Here is a 19,286-nt window from a genome sequence, read left to right on the forward strand (position 1 = left end):
TGAGGTCACTAAAGATTTAGCACCAATGAGATTGAGTGAGACCAACAACAAAAAAACGCTCTCCTCAAGGAAATGACATTTAGAGGGGTCAGATAAATGGCTTAGGAGGAATTGTGATGGATGGTAATCCGATGTTGGATAGCACGCTTGTGTGTCTTGTATTGATGCAGCTGCGTGCATGAGACTCACATAGACATACAATGGACTGCGGACACTAGACCAAAGGAGGATCTTGGAAGTCCAGTTTAGTTGCCAGGTCCAACCGATTGTAGCAGTCTAGCCATGGATTATTGTCTCTCGGCACATTTGGACGTTATAAATCTGTGCTGGTACATATTTCCTATACTTCATTATAACATGCCCGTCAAATAGATTGAAGTCCAGATCCCGTTTTTATCATGCTGTGTGCCCAAGAGATCTATTTCTCATATAGCCTTTATACAGTTGTTCTGACACCAGCTTGTTTTCTTTTATGTGGTTGGTTTTCAACCACAGGACCAGGACACTAATACGTCAGCTTTGTTTCTAGAACTCGTCATAGTATATATATCAGAGGTGTCACAGATGGGGGATTTATTGTCTGAGATTTGCATGCATTCCTCAAACTCGATTTTTAAGCTTAAGTCATTGTGGGCTTCTAAGCATTTTTGGATCTCTGACTTGAGATAGAGAGTCACTGAGGACCCCTGAGTTTTTCAGTAAGAGCAGTGTTATCGGCTGCATGGCGTCTCTATTTACCCAACCAATAGGTTATGTACTGTAGGTCGGACTCCTGATCCAGTGTGGTTTATTCACCAGAGCTCCTTCTAATCTCCTTCTAGCTTCAGGAGGAGACACCACAAGCCTCACCATAAAACATTTTGTTCGTATAAAGGTTATAAATAAATTTTAAAAAATGGCTTTTGTTAATTATGTTAACAGCACATACTTTTAATGGGTGTTAAATACACATATTAGAAGTTACTTCAAATCTAATTTGATTTATAGAGGACATTTCTTACAACAAATAATAAAAGCTGGGAAATGTAAAGCACAACGGTTCTATGGAAATATAAAAACGAGGGGAAAAAGTTAATTGCATTCATCCATCATCCATCCATTTAGCACCAATACAACTCAATTCAGGCGGAAAGAACCGGAGTGAAAGATGGATGTGATTTTATTTGACTAAAGAACTGGGAATTTGATGCAACAACTGGGACCAATTCTGCAGACAAACACTCAATTTAAGAAAGACCCACCAGCGCTTTATCCTACATGATCTCCGTAATAACTTTACAGCACTTTTCTCCCTGAAGTACCTTTCCATATTTTACATGACAGCTGGTGAAGCTCTCAATACCAGAACATTGCCAGAACAAGTGTGAAGTTCACATTTTAGTAGGTTGATGATAATAACTTGAAAGGGAAAACGGGTTGTATATTGGTTTGATAGGGATGTTTGGCTCACGTCTTTTTTTATGAAAAAGGCGTCTTTACAATAACGAAGATTTTATGTCTTTTCCACGAAGTCATGAAAGACTTTACCTGGTTGTAATAGAGACCAGTTGGTTGTAAACTGGTTATGACATCTCAACCAGAACCAGTTTACCACCAGAGGATTATGTAATTAAGATGTTGTGTGCCCACCTGGTAGACCAGGGTTTCCCTATTCTGGGGCGTGGCCGGAGGCGGGGAGAAACGCTGGGGCGCGGCCGGAGGCGGGGAGAAACGCTGGGGCGCGGCCGGAGGCGGGGGAGAAACGCTGGGGCGCGGCCGGAGGCGGGGGGGAAACGCTGGGGCGCGGCCGGAGGCGGGGGGGAAACGCTGGGGCGCGGCCGGAGGCGGGGGGGAAACGCTGGGGCGCGGCCGGAGGCGGGGAGAAACGCTGGGGCGGGGAACAACGCTGGGCCGCGGCCGGAGGCGGGGAGAAACGCTGGGCCGCGGCCGGAGGCGGGGAGAAACGCTGGGCCGCGGCCGGAGGCGGGGAGAAACGCTGGGCCGCGGCCGGAGGCGGGGAGAAACGCTGGGCCGCGGCCGGAGGCGGGGAGAAACGCTGGGCCGCGGCCGGAGGCGGGGAACAACGCTGGGCCGCGGCCGGAGGCGGGGAACAACGCTGGGCCGCGGCCGGAGGCGGGGAACAACGCTGGGCCGCGGCCGGAGGCGGGGAACAACGCTGGGCCGCGGCCGGAGGCGGGGAACAACGCTGGGCCGCGGCCGGAGGCGGGGAACAACGCTGGGCCGCGGCCGGAGGCGGGGAACAACGCTGGGCCGCGGCCGGAGGCGGGGAACAACGCTGGGCCGCGGCCGGAGGCGGGGGGAAACGCTGGGCCGCGGCCGGAGGCGGGGGGAAACGCTGGGCCGCGGCCGGAGGCGGGGAACAACGCTGGGGCGCGGCCGGAGGCGGGGAACAACGCTGGGGCGCGGCCGGAGGCGGGGAACAACGCTGGGGCGCGGCCGGAGGCGGGGGGAAACGCTGGGGCGCGGCCGGAGGCGGGGAACAACGCTGGGCCTGGGGATAGAGAAAGGTCACTCGGTCAGCGTAGAGCTTTGCTAGTTTTCAGTGGAGCGAACAATAACTATCGACCAAGAGTGGACTCATTGTTGTCGATACATGTTCATCTCTCCACAGAATGTCAGCCAGCCGGCGAAGAGAAAACTACCGGACTGGGCTGAACTACCAAGAGGTTCAGGTTCTTTGACCTGTACAAAGAAAACCAAAAAGAACAAAGGACTTTTTTCGTAACTGACCAGTGACCAACAAATTATTCTTACTGACCAAATGTTTCTTATTTTCTTTATTACAAAATGGCAAATAAGGTGTTGATGTCCAACTTAACAATGTAACATAGCAGACTAATTAATGTAAAACATGTAATTATGTAATACTTCTTGTAATAAAGGTACAACTTGAATGTACAGTATTTTAGAGGAAATCTTTGGGAAGTATGATTGAGTCATGGAGTAATCTCAATTCTTTAATGAGTTGCATCTTGTTAAATTAGTACCCGCAAGTGAGAAGTAGCTAATGTAACTGTGCCAAGTTGACAAGATAATTATTAATGTTGTAAAACACCCAACTCATTAACATGTGTATCATTGGTAAAATGACCTTATCACAGAGATCTTTCAGTTTGTTGCTGAGGTATTTGTCATTCATTCAAATCCTGTACAGACCTTCAATAATTACATTTTAAGGTTAAGAGATTAGCAAATACAGGGCTTTTACATCCATGTGGACATTTTAATCCTGGTTCAGATTAGTGTGTCTGCAGACACTACTTTCTATTGAGATTAACTGGCAAGACTTTGTCACAGTTTGATCCTGGTGGGAAGAGAACTGTACCAGTTATAAGACTATCAAATGCTGATTTCCTGTTCTGGTGGCTCTTTTAAAGTTTGAGACCTGACCATTTTTAAAACCTGGAGAGGTTCAGAGTAGAACGGATCACTTACCGTTTCCAGATTATAGTGGTTCTCTTTACTTTACATTTTGCCTGGATAAAAGACCATCACAGTTCATAGTGATTCTTACAGTAAAGCCACAACTGCATGTGTATCTGTGCATTGGCCAGTACTACTGCAGTCATTATGACCTCTAAATTTGCTCAACTATGCAATGTCTAGCTAAACTAAACAAAAGTCCTCTCAAGCTCTAACGTAAATGATTATATATTGTATACATGGTTTATTTTTTAATATCAACCGTATTTGAGCATGTATTTTTGTAGTAAATTATGCATTTAAATTTTTGTTGAGGGTAACAAAAATAAAATCCTCTTCTTGGAAGCACTATAGGGGGGGGAAATAATCAATTTCACCATTGTGGCCACAGTGCTATCTCAGAAGTGCATCTCATGCTGACCAAAATAGACTTGACTAAATCTAAGATGCATCCTGTACCAATACTATAGATTTCCATTGGGTGCTGTGGCTAAAGTGAAACCCCCTTTGAGGTCATTCTAAACAGCCTGCCCTCTTTGGCTCAGTGGCAGAGTCAGCAATTACTTTACATTAGTTACCTAATGTTAGTCACTGTCTTGGCTACAGTGTCTAGTTTGACGCTGTCAAGTAACATAAAAGTGCAGATCAGGACTCTTCCCCCGACACCCTACGCATTTGTTATAAACCCGGCCCTCATCAATAAAACCTTAAAAGGAAAAGCCCAGTCAATATAGTGTTTTATAGAGACGGGGAAACATGTTAAAGTTTGATCAGAGACCCGGGCTACGTCTATAGTACAGTCGGAACTAGAAGCACAAGCATTTCGCTAACACTCGCATTAATATATGCTAACCATGTGTATGTGACCAATACGATTTGATTTGAAAAAGAGCATTTAAATTACTGATCGATTGTACTTTAACTAGCGTCAAGGGGTGCGCCGAGCACAAATGCTTCTCTCTCGGGTGCGTCCTAAATGGTACCCTATTCTCTCTATAGCTACAGTATATGGAACCTGGTCAAAAGTAGTGCACTACCCTATGGACCCTGGTCAAAAGTAGTGCACTACCCTATGGACCCTGGTCAAAAAGTATTGCACTAGAAAGGGGATAGGGTGCCATTTGGGACGTAAGCAACTCCCGTTGTTTCAAGTAGGGCTGGATGGCTGACCAGTGCAGCCACACGAGTCTGCTGCTGGGTGTACGTGGGAGCAGCAGGTGACCAGTTAAATTAATTTGCAGGGCCTTTGCTAGGAAATCGCTCTAAATTACCGTTGGCGCTCGGATACATCACGTGTAATATAATCAATACATTTTAGCAGCACTCCCTTGAAGAGTTTCCCCTCTGCGCTGAGATATTTGTGGACGGGCTATCCTAGTGTTTTCCTAGTCGGTGTGTTCGATGGCATAGTCCTTGTCTTCCTGTCTACGACATGAGAGCATGCACATGTAGAAAGACCCCTTTAATTATATTCATATTCAGGACAGATAAATACTGCTTGTTTCATAAAGGGTAGAGTTCAGGTCTTCCAGAATGATAATGTTTCCAGTTTGAGATGGAACTCATTGTTATTGTATCCATGGCATCATGCCACCCATACTTTGCTAAAGAGATCTAACATGTACTTTGGCTAATTTACCTATTGCCTTGGTACAAACATGTTTCCATTTGTCAACGACATTTTGTATTTTCAAATTTGCTCCCAGACAAACTAAACAACTTCTCGCTTTGAGGACAATACAGTGCCACCAACACAGCCCGCTCCCAAACCCTGCGGACTCTCCTTCACCACAGCCAACGTGAGTTAAACATGTTAACCATCGCAAGTCTGCCGGCCCAGACGGCATCCCTAGCCGCGTCCTCAGAGCATGCCCAGACCAGCTGGCTGGTGTGTTTATGGACATATTCAATCAATCTCTATCCCAGTCTGCTGTTCCCACATGCTTCAAGATGGCCACCATTATTCCTGTTCCCAAGAAAGCTAAGGTAACTGAGCTAAACGACTACCGCCCTGTAGCACTCACTTCCGTCATCATGAAGTGCTTTGAGAGACTAGTCAAGGACCATATCACCTCCACCCTAGACCCACTCTAATTTGCTTACCACCCCAATAGGTCCACAGACGATGCAATCACACTGCCCTATCCCATCTGGACAAGAGGAATACCTATGTAAGAATGCTGTTCATCAACTACAGCTCAGCATTTAACACCATAGTACCCTCCAAACTCGTCATTAAGCTTGAGACCCTGGGTCTCGACCCCGCCCTGTGCAACTGGGTCCTGGACTTTCTGACGGGCTGCCCCCAGGTGGTGAGGGTAGGAAACAACAATTCCACCTCGCTGATACTCAACACTGGGGCCACACAAGGGTGCGTTCTCGGCCCTCTCCTGTACTCCCTGTTCACCCATGACTGCGTGGCCATGCACGCTTCCAATTCAATCATCAAGTTTGCAGACGACACTACAGTGGTAGGCTTGATTACCAACAACGACAAGACGGCCTAGAGGGAGGAGGTGAGGGCCCTCAGAGTGTGGTGTCAGGAAAACAACCTCTCTCACAACGTCAACAAAACAAAGGAGATGATCGTGGACTTCAGGAAACAGCAGAGAGAGCACCCCCCGATCCACATCGACGGGACAGTAGTGAAGGTGGAAAGTTAAGTTCCTCGGCGTACACATCAAAGACAAACTGAAATGGTCCACCCCCACAGACAGCGTGGTGAAGAAGGCGCAACATTGCCTCTTCAACCTCAGGAGGCTGAAGAAATTTGGCTTGTCACCAAAAACCCTCAAACTTTAACAGATGCACGGTCGAGAGCATCCTGTCGGGCTGTATCACCGCCTGGTACGGTAACTGCACCGCCCGCAACCGCAAGGCTCTCCAGAGGGTAGTGAGGTCTGCACATCGCATCACCGGGGGCAAACTACCTGCCCTCCAGGACACCTTCAGCACCCGATGTCACAGGAAGGCCAAAAAGATCATCAAGGACAACAACCACCCGAGCCACTGCCTGTTCACCCCACTATCATCCAGAAGGCGAGGTCAGTACAGGTGCATCAAAGCTGGGACCGAGAGACTGAAAAACAGCTTCCATCTCAAGGCCATCAGACTGTTAAACAGCCATCACTAACATTGAGTGGCTGCTGCCAACATACGGACTCAAATCTCTAGCCACTTTAATAATTAAAAATGGGATGTAATAAATGTATCACTAGTCACTTTTACATACCCTACATTACTCATCTCATATGTACAAACTGTACTCTATACCATCTACTGCATCTTGCCTATACCGCACGGCCATCGCTCATCCATATATTTATATGTACATATTCTTATTTATTCCTTTACACTTGTGTGTATAAGGTAGTTGTTGTGAAATTATTAGATTATTTGTTAGATATTACTGCACGGTCGGAACTAGAAGCACAAGCATTTCGCTACACTCGCATTAACATCTGCTAACAATGTGTATTTGACCAATAAAATTTGATTGATTTGATTTGAGTTACACATGGAATAAACAAACGAACAGTCAATAACACAACAGAAAAGTATATATACAGAGTGTGCAAATGAAGTAAGATTAGGGAGGTAAGGTAATACATAGGCCGTAGTGTCGAAATAATTACAATTTCGCAAATAAACACTGAAGTGATAGATGTACAGAAGATGAATGTGCAAGTAGAGATAGTGGGGTGCAAAGGAGAAAAAAAATAAAACATGGCTGCTGCCAACATACTGACTCATATCTAGCCACTTTAATAACAAAAAATTGGATGTAATAAATATCACTAGTCACTTTAAACAATGCCACTTTATATAATGTTTACATACCCTATATTACTCACCACATATATATATATATATATATATATACTGTACTCTATACCATCTACTGCATCTTGCCTATGCCGTTCGGCCATCACTCATCCATATATTTATATGTACATGTTCTTACACACACACACACACACACACACAAGTGTAAGGAATGAATAAGGTAGTTGTGAAATTGTTAGATTACTTGTTAGATATTACTGCATGGTCGGAACTAGAAGCACAAGCATTTTGCTACACTCGCATTAACATCTGCTAACCATGTGTATGTGACCAATAAAATGTAATTTGTCTTGATAATCAGAATTGCAATAGAGCATTTCATCTTAATTCTCTATCTGCTTCTTAGAATAGGTATATAAAGCATACACAGTCTATTTGTAGAGATGTTGGACTGCATTCCATGGAATATAAACTCAGCAAAAATGAAACGTCCTCTCACTGTAAACTGTGTTTATTTAATGCAACCTTAACATGTGTAAATATTTGTATGAACATAAGATTCAACAACTGAGACATAAACTGAAGAAGTTCCACAGACATGTGACTAACAGAAATGGAATAATGTGTCCCTGAACAAGGGGGTCAAAATCAAAAGTAATAGTCAGTATCTGGTGTGGCCACCAGCTGCATTAAGTACTGCAGTGCATCTCTTCCTCATGGACTGCACCATATTTGCCAGTTCTTGTTGTGAGATGTTACCCCACTCTTCCACCAAGGCACCTATAAATTCCTGGACATTACCGGGGGGGAATGGCCCTAGCCCTCACCCTCCGATCCAACAGGTCCCAAACGTGCTTAATGGGATTGAGGTCCGGGCTCTTCGCTGGCCATGGCAGAACACTGACATTCCTGTCTTGCAGGAAATCACGCACAGAACGAGCAGTATGGCTGGTTGCATTGTCATGCTGGAGGGTCATGTCAGGATGAGCCTGCAGGAAGAGTACCACGTAAGGGAGGAGGATGTCGTCCCTGTAACGCACAGCGTTGAGATTGCCTGCACTGACAGCAAGCTCAGTCCGATGATGCTGTGACACTCCGCCCCAGACCATGACGGACCCTCCACCTCCAAATCGATCCCGCTACAGAGTACAGGCCTCAGTGTAACACTCATTTCGACGATAAAAGCGAATCCAACCACCACTGGTGAGACAAAACCGCGACTCGTCAGTGAAGAGCACTTTTTCCCGTCATGTCTGGTCCAGCGACGGTGCGTTTGTTCCCATAGGTGACGTTGTTGCCGGTGAGGATCTGCCTTACAACAGGCCTACAAGCCCTCAGTCCAGCCTCTGTCTCACAGTACGGACATTGCAATTTATTGCCCTGGCCACGTGCAGTCCTCATGCCTCCTTGCAGCATGCATAAGGCACATTCACCCAGATGAGTAGGGACCCCGTCTTTCTTTTGGTGTTTTTCAGAGTCAGTAGAAAGGCCTCTTTAGTGTCCTAAGTTTTCATAACTGTGACCTTAATTGCCTACCGTCTGTAAGCTGTTAGTGTCTTAACGACTGTTCCGCAGGTGCATGTTCATTAATTGTTTATGGTTCATTGACCAAGCATGGGAAACAGTGTTTATACCCTTTACAATGAAGATCTGTGCAGTTATTTGGATTTTTACGAAATATCTTTGAAAGACAAGGTTCTGGAAAAGGGATATTTTTTTTGTTGTTGCTGAGTTTATGAACCTAACTGGTTAAATTTGTCTCTGTGGGTGACTTGGCAACCAATTTAATAGCGCTGCAATAAAGACACTAGGCCTTTTTCAGTAGCAGCCTACTGCCCCTCCACCAAATGTGTGTGTGTGCCAAATATGTACACACACAGGGGTGCAAGAACATCATAGGCGTTGTTGTTCATATTGTGGCATTACACTACATTTTCAGTAGTGAGGAAACATCTTACCTGGCTGGAAGTATACAGTGCATTCAGAAAGTATTCAGACCCCTTGACTTTTTCCACATTTTGATATGTAACAGCCTTATTCTAAAATTGATTAATTCTTTATTTTTTTCCCTCATCAATCTACACACTATACCCCATAATGACAAAGCCATCTGTGCCTTGACACAATCCTGTCTCGGAGCTCTACAGACAATTCCTTCGACCTCATGGCTTGGTATTTGCTCTGACATGCACTGTCAACTGTGGGACCTTATATTGACAGGTGTGTGCGCCTTTCCAAATCATGTCCAATCAATTGAATTTACCACAGGTGGACTCCAATCAAGTTGTAGAAACATCTCAAGGATGATCAATGGAAACAGGATGCGCCTGAGCTCAATTTTGAGTCTCATAGCAAAGAATACTATTTGTTTTATTTTTAATACATTTGCAAACATTTCTAAAAACCTGTTTTGGCCTTGTTATTGTGTGTAGATTGCTGAGGAAAAATATTTAATACATTTTAGAATAAGGCTGTAACTTAACAGAATACGGAAAAAGTCAAGGTGTCTGAATACTTTCCGAAGGCTCTGTATATTTCATTTTCTGATGGAACAGTGCTTTGCATGCTCTAACAGGGTAGCTACTTAAAGGTCCAATGCAGCTGTTTTCATCCCAATATCAAATCATTTCTTGGTAACAATTAAGTACCTTACTGTGATTGTTTTCAATTAAAATGGTCAAAAAGAAAATTGCTTCTTGGCAAAGAGCAATTTCTTAAGCAAGAATTTTGCTAGGACTGTCTGTTGAGTAGTCTGAGTGGGGAGGGGAAAACTGAACATTTGCTGTCATTGGCAGAGAGGTTTAGAACTATTTTCCTTATAGGTCTATTAACTAATTCATTGCATGGTGATGTCACTATGGGAGGCCAAAACTTCATCCCACCAAAACAGGTTGAAGTTTCAGGTGGTCTTTTCAAACAGCTCTTACATTAAAAGGGAATTATCATTTTCACAATTTCACAGTTTTATTCCAACCTCAGTGTGTGTAAATATACACTGAACAAAAATATATAAATGCAACAATTTCAAAGATTTTACTGAGTTACATTTCATATAAGGAAATCAGTCAATTGAAATAAATTCATGAGGCCCTAATCTATGGATTTCACATGACTGGGAATACAGATCTGCATCTGTTGGTCACAGATACCTTTTTTTTTTAAAGTAGCGGCGTGGATCAGAAAACCAGTCAGTATCTGGTGTGACCACCATTTGCCACATGCAGCGCGACACATCTCCTTCCCATTGAGTTGATCAGGCTGTTGATTGTGACCTGTGGAATGTTGTCCCACTCCTCTTCAATGGCTGTGGGAAGTTTCTGGGTATTGGCTGGAACTGGAACATGCTCAATGGGTGACATGTTTGGTTAGTACGCAGGCCATGGAAGGACTGGGACATTTTCAGCTTCCAGGAATTGTGTACAGATCCTTGTGACATGAGGCTGTGCATTATCATGCTGAAACATGAAGTGATGGTGAATGGTGCAACAATGGGCCTCAGGATCTCGTCACTGATGAGCTTCCCTGAGACGGTTTCTGACAGTTTGTGCAGAAATTCTTTGATTGTGCAAACCCACAGTTTCATCAGCTGTCAGGTGGCTGGTCTCAGACAATCCCGCAGGTGAAGAAGCCGAATGTGGAGGTCCTGGACTGGCGTGGTTACACATTGTCTGCGATTCTGAGGCCGGTTGGATGTACTGCCAAATTCTCTAAAATGACAGAGGCGGCTTATGGTAGAGAAATAAACATTAAATTCTCTGGCAACAGCTCTGGTGGACATTCCTGCAGTCAGCATGCCATTTGCATGCTCTCTCAACTGGAGACATCTGTGGTATTGTGTTGTGAGACACAACTGCACATTTTAGAGTGCAGTTTTATTGCACAAGGTGCACCTGTGTAATATTCATGCTGTTTCATCAGCTTTTTGATATGCCACACTTGTCAGGTGGATGGACTATCTGGGCAAAGGAGACATGCTCACTAACAGAAATGTAAACAAATTTGTGGCCAAAATTTGGGAGAAATAAGCTTTTTGTGCGTGTGGATAATTTCTGGGATCTTTCATTTCAGCTCATGAAACATGGGACCAACACTTTACATGTTGCATTTATATTTTTGTTCAGTGTATACAAAACACAGGAATATCACGTTTTTTACTGCACTGTGCCCTTAACCTAATTTGGTAATCGATTAAAGGAAAGTATTGAATTATTATTTGGTATTATTCACAATCAATTCCTGAGGGCACACCAACCTAAACAAGTAATGTACAATATGTACAGCAGTTTTTACTAAACCAACATCCTGTATGTTATCGACTCTAGCTATCTACTCTATTTTATAGTAAACTTAATTACAATTTTAAGCAGAACTGCTGCTTATACAGTGCCTTCAGAAAGTATTCACACCCCTTGACTTATACCACATTTTTTTGTGTCACAGCCTGAATTAAACTTTGATTAAATTAAGATTTTGTGTCAATGCCCTACACACAATACCCCATAATGTCAAAGTAAAATGATGTTTTTTGACATTTTTACTAATTAATTACAAATGAAAAGCTGTAATGTCTTGAGTCAATAAATATTCAACCCCTAAATAAGTTCACATAAATTGCACGGACTCACTCTGTTCTTTAATAGTGTTTAACATGATTTTTGAATGACTACTTCATCTCTGTACCCCACACATACAATTATCTGTACGGTTCCTCAGCCGAGCAGTGAATTTCAAATAGATTCAACCACAAAGAGCAGGGAGGTTTTCCAATGCCTCGCAAATAAGGGCACCTATTGGTAGATGGGTAAACATTTAAAAAAAGCAGACATTGAATATCCCTTTGCACATGGTGAAGTTATTTATTACAGTTTGGATGATGTATCAACGGCCAGCAACATCCTGGCCAGCTGCATACCAGCCTGCATGCAACTGCTGGCTTGCCTCTGAAGCTAAGCAGGTTTGGTTCTGGTCGGTACCTGGGTGGGAGACCAGATGCTGCTGGAAGTGGTGTTGGAGGGCCAGTAGGCGGCACTCTTTCATCTGGTCTAAATAAATATCCCAATTCCCCAGGGCAAGGTACCGTCTTTCGGATGGGACATTAAACAGTTGTCCTGACTCTCTGTGGTCACTAAAGATCCCATGGTACTTAACGTGAGAGTAGGGGTGTTAACCCTGGTGTCCTGGCTAAATTCCCAATCTGGCCCTCATACCATCATGGCCACCTAATCAACCACAGCTTCCAATTGGCTCTTTTGTCCTCTCCCCTGTAACTGTTCCCCAGGTCGTTGCTGTAAATGAGAATGTGTTCTCGGACAACTTACCTGGTAAAATAAATAAATACAAATTAAACACCCGGTCACTAGAAAGATGCATGCATCCTTCCTAACTCAGTTGCCGGAGAGGAAGGAAACCGCTCAGGGATTTCACCATGAGGCCAATGGGGACTAAAACAGTTAGACTTTAATGGCTGTGATAGGAGAAAACTGAGGTGGGATCAACAACATTGTAGTTACGCCACAATACTAACCTAAATAAGAGTGAAAATAATAAATGTTCCAAAAGATAGACTTGCTCAAATTTGTTGGTACCGTTACAGCTCATTTGAAATAATGCTTCATTCCTCAAGAAAAGGGATGAAATGAAAAGCTATTGTATCATGTATACTTGCATGCCTTTGGTATGTCATAGAATAAAGCAAAGAAGCTGTGAAAAGAGATGAATTATTTCTTATTCTACAAAGAGATTCTAAAATGGCCTGGACACATTTGTTGGTACCCTGTAGAAAAGATAATAAATACTTGGATTATAGTGATATTTCAAACTAATTACTTTCTTGAATTAGTATCACACGTCTCCGATCTTGTAATCAGTCATTCAGCCTATTTAAATGGAGAAAAGTCGTCACTGTGCTGTTTGGTATCATTGTGTGCACCACACTGAACATGGACCAGAGAAAGCAAAGAAGAGATTTGTCTGAGGAGATCAGAAAGAAAATAATAGACAAGCATGGTAAAGGTAAAGACCATCTCTAAGCAGCTTGATGTTCCTGTGACAACAGTTGCAAATATTATTAAGAAGTTTAAGGTCCATGTGTCCCAGGTCTCCTCCGAGCGATTGAACCATTCGTCCACTGCAGGAGCTTCGATCTGGCTCTGATGCCACAGTGCCAGAACCGGCTGATACCCCAGTACGCACTGGAAAGAAGAGAGGTTAGTGGAGGAGTGGCGGAGGGAGTTTTGGTCCATCTCTGCCCAGGGGATGAACACCGCCCACTCCCCCGGCCGGTCCTGGCAATATGACCGCAGAAACCTACCCACATCCTGGTTTACTCTCTCCACCTGCCCGTTACTCTCGGGGTGAAAACCTGAGGTGAGGCTGACCGAGACCCCCAGACGTTCCATGAACGCTCTCCAGACCCTGGACATGAACTGGGGACCTCGATGAGAAACTGTCCTCAGGCACCCCGTAGTGCCGGAAGACATGAGTGAACAGGGCCTCCGCAGTCTGTAGGGCCGTAGGGAGACTGGGCAAAGGGAGGAGATGGCAGGACTTAGAAAACCAATCCACAACGACCAGGATTGTGGTGTTGCCCTGTGAGGGAGAAAGATCCGTCAGGAAGTCCGCCGACAGGTGCGACCACGGCCGTTGTGGAACAGGTAGGGGTTGTAATTTCCCTCTGGGCAGGTACCTGGGAGCCTTGCACTGGGCACACACCGAGCAGGAGGAAACATAAACACTCAAGTCCTTGGCCAAGGTGGGCCACCAGTACTTCCCACTAAGGCACCGTCCGACCGATGCCAGGATGACCAGAGGAGGGTGACGTATGGGCCCAATAGATCAAACGGTTGCAGACAGCAGACAGAACGTACAGGCGCCCAGCTGGACACTGGGGGGAGTGGGCTCTGTGCGTAACGCCCGCTTGATGTCCGCGTCCAGCTCCCACACCACCGGTGCCACCAGGCAAGAGGCCGGAAGTATGGGAGTTTGATCCATGGACCACTCCTCTGTGCCATACATCCGGGACAGTGCGTCTGCCTTAGCGTTCTGGGAACCTGGTCTGTAGGATAGAGTGAAAACAAAACGGGTAAAGAACATAGCCCACCTTGCCTGGCGAGGGTTCAGTCTCCTCGCCGCCCGGATGGACTCCAGATTAGGGTGGTCAGTCCAGATGAGAAAAGGGTGTTTAGCCCCCTCAAGCCAATGTCTCCACGCCTTCAGAGCCTTGACAACAGCCAACAGCTCCCGGTCCCCCACATCATAGTTTTGCTCTGCCGGGCTGAGCTTCTTCGAAAAGAAAGCACAGGGACGTAGCTTTGGTGGCGTGCCCGAGCGCTGAGCGAGCACGGCTCCTATTGCAGCCTCGGACGCGTCCACCTCCACTATGAATGCCAAAGAGGGATCCGGATGAGCCAGCACGGGGGCCGAGGTAAACAGAGCCTTCAGGTGACCAAAAGCCCTGTCCGTCTCAGCCGACCACTGCAGCCACACCGGTCCCCCCTTCAGCAGAGCGGTAATGGGAGCTGCTACCTGACCAAAACCCAGGATAAACCTCCGGTAGTAGTTGGCAAACCCTAGAAACCGCTGCACTTCCTTTACCGTGGTGGGAGTCGGCCAATTACGCACGGCTGAAATGCGGTCACTCTCCATCTCCACCACTGACGTGGAAATGCGGTACCCTAAGAAGAAGACGGACTGTTGGAAGAACAGACATTTCTCAGCCTTGACGTACAGGTCATGCTCCAACAGTCGACCAAGCACCCTGCGCACCAGGGACACGTGTAGCGGAGTATATCAGAATGTCGTCAATATACACCACTACACCCTGCCCGTGCAGGTCCCGGAAAATCTCGTCAACAAAGGCCTGGAAGGCTGATTGAGCATTCATCAACCCATACGGCATGACGAGGTACTCATAATGCCCTGAGGTGGTACTAAATGCCGTCTTCCACTCGCCCCCTCCCGGATATGCACCACTCCTGAGATCCAATTTAGTGAAGAAGCGCGCCCCGTGCATTGACTCGATCGCACTGGCGATGAGAGGCAGCGGGTAGCTATACCTCACTGTGATCTGATTGATCCCTCGATAGTCAATACACGGGCGCAGACCCCCATCCTTCTTCACAAAAACGAAACTCGAGAGGCAGGTGAAGTGGAGGGCCAAATGTATCCCTGTCCCAGGGATTCGGAGACATATGTTTCCATAGCCGCCGTCTCCTCCTGTGACAGAGGATGCACGTGACTCCTGAGAAGTGCTGCGTCTACCAGGAGATTTATTGCACAATCCCCCGTCGATGGGGTGGTAATTTAGCCGCCCTCTTCTTACAGAAGGCGAGAGCCAAATCGGCATATTCTGAGGGGATGCGCACGGTGGAGACCTGGTCTGGATTTCCACCGTGGTCGCACCGATGGAAACCCCCACACACCTCCCTGAGCACTCTTGTGACTACCTCTTGAGAGCCCTCTGTTGCCACGAAATAGTGGGGTTATGACAGACCAACCAGGGTAGGCCCAGTACCAAGGGAAACACAGGAGAATCAATAAGGAAGAGACAGATTCTCTCCTTGTGACCCTCCTGCGTAACCATGCTTAGGTGGAGTGGTGGCCTCCCTAATCAGCCCTGACCCTAATGGTCGACTATCTAGGGCGTGCACAGGGAAGGGCATATCCACAGGAAGAAGGGGAATCCCTAAACTATGAGCAAATGAACGGTCAATAAAATTCCCAGCTGCGCCTGAATCTACTAGCGCCTTATGCTGGGAATGCGGGGAAAACTCAGGAAATGAAATAAACACATACCCAGAGCCCCCTGTTGCTCACATGTGAGCCTGGTGCCGACTCACCTGGGGTGACACGATAGTGCCCTGCCTGCTACCTCGACTCCCTGAGGAACCCCCCCAGCACCGACCAGCAGTGTGCCCTCTGCGGCCACAGATGGTGCAGGAAATGGCCCCTCCTCCGGTCGCCCTAAGTGCAGCTCCTCCCAGCTCCATGGGTGTTGGAGCGGAGGTGCTGGGGGATGGAACTGACAGGTCCCGATCCGGACATCCTCGCGCAGACTGCACCTGTAGTGATCAATCAGAGCCCTGTTGTTCCATCCCGCGATGGCGGCCAGGGTCCGGAAGTCCAAGGCGAAATCCTGCGCGCTCCTCGTCTCCTGCCTCAGTTGGAACCGAGGTTCGAAAGCGCCCGAACGCGGCGGGTGAACTCTTCATAATGATCCAACGCCGCACCTCCCTCACACCATACGGCGTTGGCCCACTCCAGGGCTTTGCCTGAGAGGCAGGAGACGAGGGCGGACACACTCACGCCCCGAAGGAGCCGGGTGGACGGTCACCAGGTAGAGCTCCAGTTGTAGTAGAAAACCCTGGCATCCGGCAGCCGTCCCATCATACTCCCTCGGGAGCGCGAGTCGAATCCCGCTGGGACCAGGGGAAAGAGGGGTGAACAGTGGGACCTGTTGTAGTGGGGCTGGTGGAGGCGCTGAAAAACCTCCTCCTCTCTCCAAACGATCCATAGTCTGCAGCGATCCATGGCAGTGCCCAGACGTTGCAACATGGTCGCGTGCTGCTGAACGCACTCCTCCACTGCAACAGGGGGAGCATCTGCTCCTGCTGACTCCATTCTTCGGTTGTTTGATTCTGTAATGGGTCCTAGGTGTAGCTGGTGTAGAGAGTCAGGCGCAGGACTGCAGATATGAGTAATCAACGTATTTTTACTCAATGTCAAATATACAAAGTAAGAAATACACGCACACCATGACAGACCGAAAATACAACAAACAATCACTCGCAAAAAAACATGGGGGAACAGAGGGTTAAATAATGAACAAGTAATTGTGGGATTGAAATCAGGTGTATAAAACAAGACAAAACAAATGAAAAGTGGATCGGCGGTGGCTAGAAGGCCAGTGACGCCGAACGCTGCCCAAACAAGGAGAGGGACCGACTTCGGCGGAAGTCGTGACAACATGAAACTGTAACAGCAACATTTAACTAGCACAGCAACATGAAACTGTAACAGCAACATTTAACTAGCACAGCAACATGAAACTGCAACATGAAACTGTAACAGCAACATTTAACTAGCACAGCAACATGAAACTGCAACATGAAACTGTAACAGCAACATTTAACTAGCACAGCAACATGAAACTGCAACATGAAACTGTAACAGCAACATTGAACTAACTGCAACATGAAACTGTAACAGCAACATTTAACTAACACAGCAACATTTAACACAGCAACATTTAACTAACAGCAACATGAAACTGTAACTGCAACATTGAACTAACACAGCAACATTTAACTAGCACAGCAACATGAAACTGTAACAGCAACATTGAACTAACACAGCAACATGAAACTGTAACTGCAACATTTAATAACTAGCACAGCAACATTTAACTAACACAGCAACATTTAATAACTAGCACAGCGACATTTAACTAGCACAGCAACATTTAATAACTAGCACAGCAACATTTAATAACTAGCACAGCAACATTTAATAACTAGCACAGCAACATTTAATAACTAACACAGCAACATTTAACTAACACAGCAACATTTAACTAACACAGCAACATTTAACTAGCACAGCAACATGAAACTGTAACTGCAACATTTAACTAGCACAGCAACATGAAACTGTAACTGCAACATTTAACTAACACAGCAACATGAAACTGTAACAGGAACATTTAACTAGCACAGCAACATTGAACTAACACAGCAACATTTAACTAACACAGCAACATGAAACTGTAACTGCAACATGAAACTGTAACTGCAACATGAAACTGTAACAGCAACATTTAACTGTAACTGCAACATGAAACTGTAACAGCAACATGAAACTGTAACAGCAACATTGAACTAACACAGCAACATTGAACTAACACAGCAACAAACTTTTGTACAGTTCTAGAACTTCTATTTAGATTAATGCTGTACCTCAAGCAGGCTCGGCGTGACAAATGTGGCAAATAATGTTCGGGAGAAAATTCATTTTTAGATCCTGGTAATTATGACACACCTTTTCATTGACAACCTTTCAGTGAGGAGAGATGAGGCCTACAACTGTAGTTGGGTTGTGTGACTGTCCAAAGTAACACCCTATTCCCTATATAGTGCATTACTTTAGACTGGGGCCCTGGTCAAAAGTAGGGCACTATATAGGGAATAGAGTGCCGTTTTGGCAGCGCTGCTGCTTTGGCCATTCGCTCTCAATTCCCGGGCCAAGGGTTCATTCATAGACTGATGAAACATGCATCTATCAAATCAAAATTGGATGCCTTGGAAATGATCTACTAACCAGGATAAATGTACAACGTAGACAGAAATCCTCATGAAGGCTATACAAAGATACATATTATTCTCCATCTGTACTTTTGAAGGTTCAGGTCCCTGCCGTTCTACTTTAAGTTTTAGAGGATCTGAGTTTGTATTTGTGTGATAGAGAAGGAGTGACTTGTGCGAAGGAGCGAGACAGCTGTGCTGGATGTGTCATATGTGCCCACAGTGGGACGTGCCAGATCAATGCAGCAGGCCAGAGTGGGTTAAGTAGCTGGGCAATGGCTCTCAAGCAGGTGGAAGGCAGGCTCCTGGCAGGCTGGCCTCCAGGCCATAGGCGCCCCTCTCATGTGCAGCTGTCCAGGCAGGGCCTGTTGTGGCTGTGGCAATGAGATGTTATAGGGCTGTCATGCCAAGGAATGAGCCAAGTGGGTGACTAACCACAGGCCGTGTGTCCTGGACACAGTGGACAGACCCCTGCAGGTGTTGCTCATGGATTGTGCCATTACCCATCAGGCCCCTCCACAACGATGGGAACCACAACAGACTAGAGATGCTAGCCAGGATAGGGAACATGAAATTCTAGAGGCAACTGATAGGACAACAGTCACCAAATGGAAACCTGGGGCATCACCGAGGTGGAAACAAACAGCTCGAATGACGAGAACTGGTTTTAGGAGGTGGTGATTAACTTTGCCAGTGAGAGTCACAATTATTGTGGAGCAAATCTGTTGCCTGCAATTGTCATCACTGAATGAAATAAGCCTCATGGTTAGAAGACATCTG

General features: G+C 46.0%; 1 protein-coding gene across 7 annotated transcripts in view; it reads left to right on the forward strand.

Moving 5' to 3' along the window:
• The window catches only part of wrn (WRN RecQ like helicase), a 43,168-nt gene extending 40,253 nt beyond the window's left edge, over window positions 1–2,915 (forward strand). For 6 of the 7 annotated variants that reach the window (XM_029710343.1, XM_029710342.1, XM_029710340.1 and 3 more), the window contains exon 36: window positions 2,612–2,835. In XM_029710343.1, the coding sequence (XP_029566203.1) occupies window positions 2,612–2,725 (114 nt within the window). In that variant the 3' untranslated portion in view covers window positions 2,726–2,835. Of the gene's footprint in view, window positions 1–2,611 lie in introns of all 7 variants that reach the window. The other variant, XM_029710336.1, reaches the window with a different exon arrangement.
• Window positions 2,916–19,286: the final 16,371 nt, after the last annotated feature.

The sequence above is a fragment of the Salmo trutta genome, chromosome 23 (assembly GCF_901001165.1).
Source record: "Salmo trutta chromosome 23, fSalTru1.1, whole genome shotgun sequence".
In the NCBI taxonomy this organism is placed as follows: domain Eukaryota; kingdom Metazoa; phylum Chordata; class Actinopteri; order Salmoniformes; family Salmonidae; genus Salmo; species Salmo trutta.